This window comes from Cornus florida, unplaced genomic scaffold (assembly GCF_030987335.1).
Source record: "Cornus florida cultivar Cherokee Brave unplaced genomic scaffold, ASM3098733v1 CherokeeBrave_3.0.0_Hap2_Chr05, whole genome shotgun sequence".
NCBI lineage: Eukaryota > Viridiplantae > Streptophyta > Magnoliopsida > Cornales > Cornaceae > Cornus > Cornus florida.
In genome coordinates, this window is record NW_026775575.1 from 97,288,143 (window position 1) to 97,298,422 (window position 10,280).

At 34.7% G+C, this 10,280-nt stretch overlaps 1 protein-coding gene across 1 annotated transcript; it reads left to right on the forward strand.

Moving 5' to 3' along the window:
• The first annotated feature begins 4,596 nt into the window (after positions 1–4,596).
• Positions 4,597–10,212, forward strand: LOC132307815 (CBS domain-containing protein CBSCBSPB5-like). Its single transcript, XM_059805687.1, has 14 exons — positions 4,597–5,192; positions 6,119–6,287; positions 6,384–6,516; positions 6,615–6,785; positions 6,974–7,052; positions 7,174–7,287; positions 7,421–7,487; positions 7,681–7,786; positions 7,870–7,928; positions 8,349–8,458; positions 8,542–8,675; positions 9,046–9,131; positions 9,216–9,305; positions 9,428–10,212. The coding sequence occupies exons 1-14, from the start codon at positions 5,065–5,067 to the stop codon at positions 9,605–9,607; spliced, it is 1,626 nt and encodes a 541-aa protein (XP_059661670.1). The 5' UTR covers positions 4,597–5,064; the 3' UTR covers positions 9,608–10,212.
• The last annotated feature ends 68 nt before the right edge of the window (positions 10,213–10,280 follow it).

Sequence of the window (10,280 nt, forward strand, 5' to 3'; positions counted from 1 at the left end):
CATGGTTGGTTTCTGTTGTTTTTGCTGGGTACTGCTGCTTCCTTTAGAAGGTGTGTTGAGCAGATCAGCAACATGCTCCAAATATGGAAATTGATCATCAGTGAGGGTATAACCACTTTGGCCTTAGCCTTGTTTTTGCCACGAGCCTTTGGAGTATTACCCCGGCCCTGCCCATGGGGGGGCGGATTCATGAACCCTGCAAAAATTCACGAGTTAGAAAATCAGGTAAAGAATTAGAACTGCCTTTAATATATTCAATAGAAAAATCAAAAGCAGATAAATCAGCTTGCCAACCAGCAAATATCTGTTTGGAGACCAAATTCTTTACATCTTTTTCCAGTACTTGTTTAGCAGCATTACAATCAATGCGTAACAAGAATTTCTGATTGATTAAATCATCTTGGAATTTATAAATGCATTTAACCAAAGAAAGAATTTCCTTTTTGATGGTTGAATAATTTAATTGTGCATTTTTCCAAGTTCCTGAAGTGAAGCGAACAAGCTCCTCTATTCCTGTGTTCGGATTTTTCTGTTTAAGAATACCACCGTATCCAATATTGGAGGCATCTGTTTCCACAATTTTGAACCATGAAGAATTGGCTAGAGCTAAGCAAGGAATTTGTTTGGCTCTGAGTTTAATCTTCTGAACTGCCTTGGTGTGTTCCAAAGTCCATGGGGAAGGAAATTTCCTTAACCTGGTGTACAAAATTGCTGTATCCTGTGTAAGATCTCTGTAGTGATTTCGAATATAATTCAAACTACCCAGAAACCTTTGAAGCTGAGTTTTATCCTTAATTTCATCTGGAAATTTAGAAGCAAACTCAATACTGCGATTAAAAGGTCTAATTTTCTTATCGCAAATTTCATGACCAAGAAATCTGACCTTAGTTAAAAACAGTTTTAGTTTAGGAGTAGAAACTACTAAACCACTTTGGTAAATAACATGTTTGAAAATTTTCAAGTGTTTATAATGCTGATCGATTGATTTGGAAAATATAAGAATATCATCAATATAAACTATAGAAAATTCAGTAAAAGGATTAAATATGTCATTCAAAATATGTTGAAATTCTGAAGGGGCATTTTTTAATCCAAATGGCATCACTGTCCATTCATACTGTCCAAAAGGTACGCAAAAAGCTGTTTTGTACCTATCCTCTTCTGCAATCTGTACCTGGTAATATCCAGATTTAAGATCAAATTTAGAAAAGATTACAGCAGATTGTAACCTATCTAAAAGATCTTTGATGTTGGGAATTGGGTATCGGATCCAACTCAAAGCAAGATTGAGTGGCCGATAATCAATAACCAATCGAGGAATTCCTCGTTCTTTTTCAGCATTTTTATTGACATAAAAAGCTCTGCAACTCCAGGGGGAGTAGCTAGTAGTGACAAGCTTCTTTGCCATTAAAGAGCTGATTTCAGTTTTACATAATTTCAAGTAGTCAGCTTTCATGTGGCTGGGACTAGCTTTAGAAGGAATCATGCGATCGGTAAATCCGTTTTCATAGGGTAAAGAAACAATATGCTTCTTTCTGGCCCAAAAAGCATTAGGAATCTCACTACAGATTTCCTTTAGAAAGTTTTGTCGTAGTGACTCAATTTTCTGTTGCTCAGTGGGTTGTACCAATCTTTGATTAATTGCTAAGGAGGATACCTCCTTTTGCAAATAATTCAGTTGCTTTTCCTTAAAGATAATGTTATCTTTAAGAGTATTGATATGCTTATTTACTGGTGGGGTCAAGAATTGGAAAGTAATTGACTGGCCATGTAAATTAGAGCATATTCCATGAGAATCAATTTTCTCAATTGGCATGATTAAGGCTAAAAAGGGAGTACCCAAAATAACCTGTTGTGCCATATTTCTGATGAGTAAGAAAGTAGATGGTAGACAAATACCTTCTTTACAAATGAAAACATGATTAAGTTTATACTTAATCTGCATCTTACCTCCACTTGCACTGGTAAGACCTTGAGTGGTTTTCTCAAAATATTGAGTAGGAACCAATCCTTCCTGTATGCAGTTCATGTCTGCGCCACTATCAACTAAGGCAATTGCATTAGTGATTGTGTACTCCTGATTAATTACCAAATTGATAGATATATACCATTTTTGGTAAGTAACTTGATTCAAGAGTTGAAGATAATTAGTACCTTCTGATTGAGGGACTTCATCTTGGGATGATGAAGGTGTAATTGCAGATTGTGCTTTTAAAAGAGTAATTTCCAAATCCATCTTAGTCTGACGAGACTTTAATTGACGAATTTCTTCTTTTAAAAGATTAATCTCCATTCTGAGATCAGGGAGATTAGCAGGATGAGAATTTTGTCCTTGGTGTTCTAATCTGCTGAGAACTTCTTTCATGCTGTAATGATTTTCTGCTCTCAGAAAATCTGGATTATCTGTATTCTCATTAGATCGTGTCAGAGCAGAACCTATTTCAAAGACTTTCATCTTGATTTGAGGATCCTGGATATGATCTATAAGATCCAATAAGGATTGTTGAGTCGAAGTCAAAACATTTAAGCTTAACCCATTCATCTCAACAATTGCCTTATAATAATCATCATGAGAGGGATTACAGGAACATTTTATTTTTGTATTTCAAATAAACAAGAAATTATAAAATAAAATTTGAAATAAAACAAGCTTTATACCAATTTAGGATAAAGAAACATGACGTTATGATGTAGTTTTTAGAATTAGAGACTAAAAAAAGTAAATAAAATGATAATGTTGTAATTATATTTCAAATCCTATCATTTTTTCTCGAATTTCTTTACTTTATAAATTTTCTTTTAAAATCCCATCAAATTCCTTCTCCTTTTAAAATTCCATTATTCTAAATAATTAATTTTTTTTAAAAAAAAATAATACATTTCTAAATTCGAAAGTTTTATCATTGCTCACATATATAACATGTTTCAAAAGACAATTTATACGGCAACAGTGAGAGTATATATATAGTTGATTCTAATTTCTAAAGGAGTATTCTTACATTTTCAACCGTACTTTTGTCATGTCATTGTATGAAAATGTACAAATATCATTAAATAAGAACAAATCAAGACTCACACTATTGAAGGATTGATGGGTATAAAAGTTGTACCATTGAAACATGAACAAGGCACAAAAAAGGCAACAATGCATTCCACATCAAATTTAAGAACTCACATCAAAATCACTAGTGCGAAGTATTGAATCCGCGGCGACTTGAGTTTAGAATCACAAGAAATTTAGTTAAATTTTGAACTGAATTAAATCCAAAGCACTGATTCATTACTCCCAAACATAACATAATTATAAACGAGGATGAGTAATGTTAGGTGTTTGGGTCACCTTATTTGCCAGTATGGATGTGTATACCAACAGCCAAGATTAGAATAGTGAAGACAGCGAAGAAAAGGAGAGTGTGGAGAAGCACGGCCTTGCCGTTGGTCTTGAAGCTGCCAAACTCCACATGATGGGTGTTCCCTGGGATCTGAAAGACTAGCCCTGGACTCAATAGTATGAATAGCAGGAACCCAATTAATATGGGTGCCCAGTCCACCATTGCTGGACCTCTGCTAAGTATAAATTGATGAATTAGTGGATATGTGAATGATGATGTTACCAAGCAAATAGGTCATATAAGATATATTAATTCAAATGCTTGTTTCTCAAGAGAGGCACCATAATTAGGCAAAGAAGGCTTCAAAAGAAGTTGAGCATATATCTCTCTGTCCTTCACTCAATGTTCTGTGGCATATAGAGATACTTTCGCACTACATACTCAATCCACTCCTTTGACAGCTTTAAATTATTGCATATTGGAACACAGAGTCTCTCTCACGCAAAGGCTCATTTCTCTCTTTTGTTTCAAGAAAGGCATCCGCATGCAGCAAATCAGCTCATTGCTTTTCAATAGAGTTGAGCATCTCTTCCCTAAATAATTCCATACATCCCACCTTGCCATGTTGGAGTACAATACTACGTTGTTATAGCACGGCCTTGTAGGGTTTTTAAAATATTAAATATATCGGTTTTAGTCACTTTTTAATGTGCTGAAAAACAGAATTAATATATTGACAATTTACTCTAAGTAATTTATCTGAGTAATTGCTGTAGTTTTTATAAATGAGTATTTTACTTTTTATACGAAACCATAGTTGCACTTGGCTTTTCTACTAAGATACTTTTTATTTTATTTTATTTTATTTATTTAAGACAATAATAAAATTGTGCATAAACTCATAAAAGTTTGATTTATTAATTTTAGATAAAATGATATCGTGTCATTGAAGAGTGAAGTAAAATACTTATTTATAAAGCGTGGATGTCACCCTTCATTAAAATAATTCACGATCCAAGAATCATTTGAGAAAATAGCACTTGTGTGAAAGAATTATAATAAAATTTTGAGTAAGAAAAAGGATATATGATCTAAAATAAAATTGCCAGTTCTCAATTTAATATTATTTAAATAATATACAATAATACTTTTGAAGGTTTGAACTAATTTAGTAGTATCTTCTTCTCATGATTTTTTTTTTTTTTTTTACGCAGCTTCATGGAGTATGGGAAGCCTTTCAATTTTCTTCTAAAATTGGAAGACAATCTTCTGACGTGGACGAATGTTATTGGCTAGCGCGCCCGTAATTCGTATACCTCAAAATAAATCGACTGCAATAACACCACCCTATTTCATCAGGTCCCCTCTGTTTTCTCGCTCTCACCCGCCACTTTTTTTCCGGTCGGTGAATTTTCCGGGGGTGGGTCGTCACAAATGCAGACTCATTTTCCCGGGAAAGTCCAATTCTCAGATTGCAATTCCGCAGCGACCGATCCTTTCACTTCCACATTATTCAAACTTGCCGACGCATAAACCTATCGATTGATTAAATCATTTATTTTCCTCGTCGGAGTTTCAATTTATATCATTATAATTGGACTACGATCTTCATCAAGAATTGAGTAATTATCAATTAATTGCTAATCGACCTTTGATGTGACCAAGATAATTGGGGCTGTTGTTGTAATCTTTGGCCATATTCGTGGGACGTTGTGGTGTTTGGCAGGTAAAAATGAGGTCGAGTCATGGAAGTTCTTCCAGAAAAAGTTCCTTGACGAGCTCATCGTCAATGCCGAAGAAGAAAGCTCTCGAGAATGGAGCCCGCAATTCTTTTAGAAAATCTATGTCTTCTCGTTCCATGTACGTTTTTTTATACACAGACGTGTTTGTTTATGTAATACAATTATGCTATATTTTCTTGTTTGATTAAATATCTGTGCATGCATATTTCCTATATTAGCGAAAGTGTTTAATTCATGTAGAATGGGAAATATAAAAATGGAGATAAATGGCAGTCTCCATTTTCTTCTTTATTTATTAATTTTTTTAAATCAATCACCAAATTTTTTTTATTTTCTTTCATTTTGTTTTCTTCTTTATTTTAATGATTTGTGCAGGCCGGTTACACATTTCTTTAATGTGCTAGTGTATTTCCGTAAATGCATACTTATACTGCATTTTCATTGAAAAAAACTATACTGAGAAACTGGAATTTAATATTACATAACTGTACTGAAAAAAAACTATATTTCATTGAATTTCAGAGCATATGCTACTCTTTCATTGAAATGCCACTGTTAAAAATTTAACTCGAGATTTAGAATTGATTTCTATGATAAATTGGGACGCAAACTGTTAGGTGGTCCTTTAGAGATGCCCGAGCTTATTGAATTAGGAGATTCTTTTACTTATGTTATTTTGAGTTTGGATTACACTGGGTATTATTGAGAAGATAATTGAGTGATCTCAACTCAGCCCTTCTATGGATTCACCAATAGAAAATTTCACCGTTGTAGTTTTTCTCATGGGAGGGACATCAACCTTCGAAACTGTAATTGATAGAGGGAATTGCCAAAGAGATTAAATCATAGAATGTCATGTGTTATGCTACAACTTAATTAATCTAATAAGTATTTAGCATAAGAGTATGATGCATGCAAACACAGCCTACCTCACCACTAAATAGAAGAAAAATTAAAGGTCTAAAATTTTAAATCAAAACTTCATGTTATACTTGTAGACTTTGTAGTACTAAAGTTTTCCGTTTTCACTTGTACATGGAGCAGGGGACTAACTGGAGAGCGTACAGTGAGGCGATTGAGGCTGTCGAAGGCCCTGACAATACCTGACTCTACGAGTTTATATGAAGCTTGTCGTCGGATGGCTGCTCGTAGAGTTGATGCTTTATTGCTGACTGACTCAAATGCATTACTGTGTGGAATCTTGACGGCTAAGGTTTGACTTGAACCACTTCTATCATACATTGCTAAGCATATTGATTGCAAGAATCTTTTACAATATGTGTTTATTAACTTTTTTTTTTGGTTGAAGGATATAGCAACAAGAGTTATTGCTCGTGAGCTTAATCTTGAAGACACACCCGCTTCAAAGGTTATGACGAGGAACCCAGTGTTTGTTCTTTCTGATACTCTTGCTGTGGAAGCCTTGCAGAAGATGGTGCAAGGTATTAATAAAAAAAAGGGAGACTAAAATGGTATTTTTTTCAAATGTTATATTCTTATTTTTGCCCACTGAATATGGTAATGATATTTTTGTTCATAGGGAAATTTAGACATTTGCCTGTTGTTGAGAATGGAGAAGTCATTGCTTTACTTGATATAGCAAAATGTTTGTATGATGCCATTGCTCGCATGGAAAGGGCAGCCGAAAAAGGGAAGGCCATTGCGGCAGCTGTTGAAGGTGTTGAAAAACACTGGGGAACATCTTTTTCTGGTTGGTGAAGAGATGCTTATCCTTTTTGTTTTGATTTTCTTTTGTAATACTTTCTGTGTCTTTTTTCTTTTTGTTTTTCCCTTGATAGGTTATAGCTTCTCTATTTTTGTTGTTGATGGTATCTATTTACTTGGTCTTCTCAGGGGACATGACTTTTTCATTTTAGTCAATATTTGGTTGATATACAGGTCCTAATTCATTCATGGAAACACTTCGAGAGAGAATGTTTAGGCCCTATTTGTCAACAATCATTTCTGAGAATTCAAAGTAGGTAATATCTTCTTTTTTTTCATATTATTTTTTCAATATGGTACTTTATTTGTTAACAAAAATTCCTCAGATTAATATGCTACAAGTTACTTTGTCATACTGATTGTGGCATTGTCAGGATTGTAACAGTCTCACCTACTGACACGGTACTAATGGCAACTAAGAAGATGCATGAGTGTCGAGTAAGCTCTGCAGTTGTAACAGTTGAAAACAAACCACGGGGAATTCTAACGTGAGTTTCTTCTCATTTGAATTAAACAATGCAAATCTGGTTTTATGTTCAAAGGAAGAAACACACATATTTCCAAAAGTGCTATAATGTATAAACTTCAATTATTCTTTTTGTCTTCTACATTTTCTTTTAGTACAAAGGACATCTTGATGCGGCTAATAGCACAAAATCTTCCTCCAGAGTCCACTCTAGTGGAGAAGGTAATTGTCTCGTTCTAATGGCAATTTGTTTTTAATGGGTTCTTCTGAATACTTCCAAATGTATTTTATCCGTTCTTGGTACAACTTTCATAAGTTTATCTGCTATTTCCTGAGAGGATATCATATTTATGATTTTCTTATGGATTTATTAATAATTTTTTTGATGTTGGGCATCATGGCTTTTAATATATAGGTAATGACCCCAAATCCAGAATGTGCGACAGTTGATACACCCATTGTTGATGCTTTGCATACCATGCATGATGGGAAATTTTTACACCTTCCTGTAGTTGATAGTGGTAAATTTACCAAGTCAAAAGGTTGTATAGAAGTTTGTGATTTTTCATAATGGTTTCTGATCAGTGTAGGTGTCTTGATACAGATGGAATTGTAGTTGCTGTGACTGATGTGCTCCATATCACTCAGGCTGCTGTTGCCACTGTAAGTCAAGTTTTTACCTTTCTGTGATCATCAAAAGCTCAACAGGATTGACTTCTTAGAAATAATACTGAAAAGACATGAATTTTAACTTTGTAGCATAAAAACATTAGAAATCACTCTCTCATTGCCCTAAAGAGAGAAACCTATCTTTAGGGTTACATGTGTGCCAATCTGCAATTCGGGTTTTGCATCTGCTAGTACTTCTCATCATTTTACAGATTTTCTGTTAATAAATTTCATTCATTTTTATGTGATGTAATCTTATCAAAAGATAGTTAACAATGCACAGTAATTAATCATTAAAATTTTAAAATACAGCACTAAGGACTCAACTAGAATTCTATATTGAACATTCTTATTTTTTCCTCGTTTTCCTTTGTAATTTGTGGAGAGTAATACGGTTGTTTCCTGATCAACAAGGTGGGAAGTACTGCTGGAGTTAGTAATGAGGCCTCGAACACTCTGATGCAAAAGTTTTGGGATTCTGCCATGGCATTGAGTCCTTCGGATGATGAGGAAGAGACGCGCAGGTTATAGAATTTTCTTTCAGTATGACGATACATTTCTGATTTCTTACGTATATTTACTAAAATACTATTTGGTGACATCTCAGCAATGGTTCCTTGCAAATGGCTTCTGAAGGGGCAGAGACTGGGAGAAATCTTTCCTATACTTCGTCAGGCCTGCCTACTACGTTTGCTTTCAAAATTCAAGATAAAAGGGGCCAAATTCATAGGTTCAATTGTGGTATGCTTCTTGTTTTCTTGTCACATTTCGTACCCACCGTATAGTTGTATATATGACATTGCCCGTTCTGCACATGCAGCTCATAATTTGATTCTAGTTTCTCCAAGTTTTAGACTTCAGTTCACTGCTACTCTATCTTATTATATGTTTCAATTACACAAACCAGATGTGTAGCATTGCCCTTTTTCCTCAGTTGTATAGAAGAAACTTTAATAGAAATATTGAAGTTCTTTTTGTTACATTTGGGCAAGGCTTCCTTCTAGACATGAATTATGATGTCATTCGACATGGGGACGCTTACACAACAACACACATACTTACCTAATAATTTTTGGTTCACTGTATTTCCTGTTCCTGTTTCTGAGATCAGATGTTCAGAGTTTGACGAGCCTTATAACCGCGATCCTTCAGAGGATGGGGGATGACATTGACCGCAACAATCTGCCTCGGATTTTGGTACACACTAACATCATATATGTTCAAATTCTCAATTTTTTTACTTCAAATTTTGATGCTAGCTAAATGGTAACCACACTGTAGTATGAGGACGAAGATCTTGACAAGGTTGTACTCGCGTCAGATAGTGATCTTGCAACAGCTGTGGAACATGCCAAGTTAACTGGTTGGAAGGTATGATAGATCTTTCTCTTGATCCTACTATCAAATCAGAAGAAAAAAACTAAAATACAATTGGAGGACAATACTTAGTGGCTGTTTATCTTATAAAATGAGTGATGATTGTGTTTTAACAGGGATTGAGATTGCATTTAGATTATTCAGTAACAAGTGGTCGGAGAAGGGGCTCCAGCTCCGGAGATATGGATTATGCAAATGCAGATGCATGGGCTTCTGCATACAGCGCTGTTGCAGCTGGGGCAGCTCTAGCTGCTGGATTAGGTTTACTAGCATACTTGAGGAAAATTGGCATTTAATTATTGCTAAATATACTTTATATTTGAAACAAGAAGGAATTGCAACTGGCTTAGAAGAATTCTAAGGCTGACGAATCCATTGTTTGACTATGATGTGTGATTGTCTAGAACCATATATTCTTTGTCACCAAGGTTCTTGGAGTTTGCTGAACATTTGGAATTGTTTATAATCAATAAAATGGTGACAACTAAAGTTTTCAAATTGTTTCACTGGACTGCCAAGATTGTCGATCAACTGATTATAGTTGCCAAATCACCTTAATTGGAACAAGCTTAATTCTCTGTCACCAAGAGTGTCAACTTCTCCGCAATATATCTATATCTATATTTTCAAGACCTTCATATATTCTGTTTAATCAAACTTCTGAAGCTATGATTGTTCCATTTCGATGTCAATATAACCACAATTTTTGAAAAAAAAAAAAAAAAACATTTCATTAATTGCAAAAGAGGTGACATATCTCAAGTTGTTATGAAGGTATTTGTCTCACGTCGGATCTAGATAGGAAAGTGATTTGGTATAAATGGGTGGGTATATAGTACTACCCAATAACTTGAGTTTTTGGGTAAATGGACAAGTACCGACTTGTTACAGTTGATATCAGAGCCCGACTCAATTCTTGATTCGGTGCCACGCCAAGCGTCCGACTTGAAAGGCGTTCAGGTGAACTAT

What these genes read in the sequence shown, in the direction of transcription:
- LOC132307815 (XM_059805687.1), top strand. Translation starts at nt 5,065, where the DNA reads ATGAGGTCGAGTCATGGAAGTTCTTCCAGAAAAAGTTCCTTGACGAGC. An exon ending in CTGGGGAACATCTTTTTCTG is followed by an intron (nt 6,786 to 6,973) that starts GTTGGTGAAGAG and finishes GTTGATATACAG; the next exon opens with GTCCTAATTCATTCATGGAA. An exon ending in ACAATCTGCCTCGGATTTTG is followed by an intron (nt 9,132 to 9,215) that starts GTACACACTAAC and finishes ACCACACTGTAG; the next exon opens with TATGAGGACGAAGATCTTGA.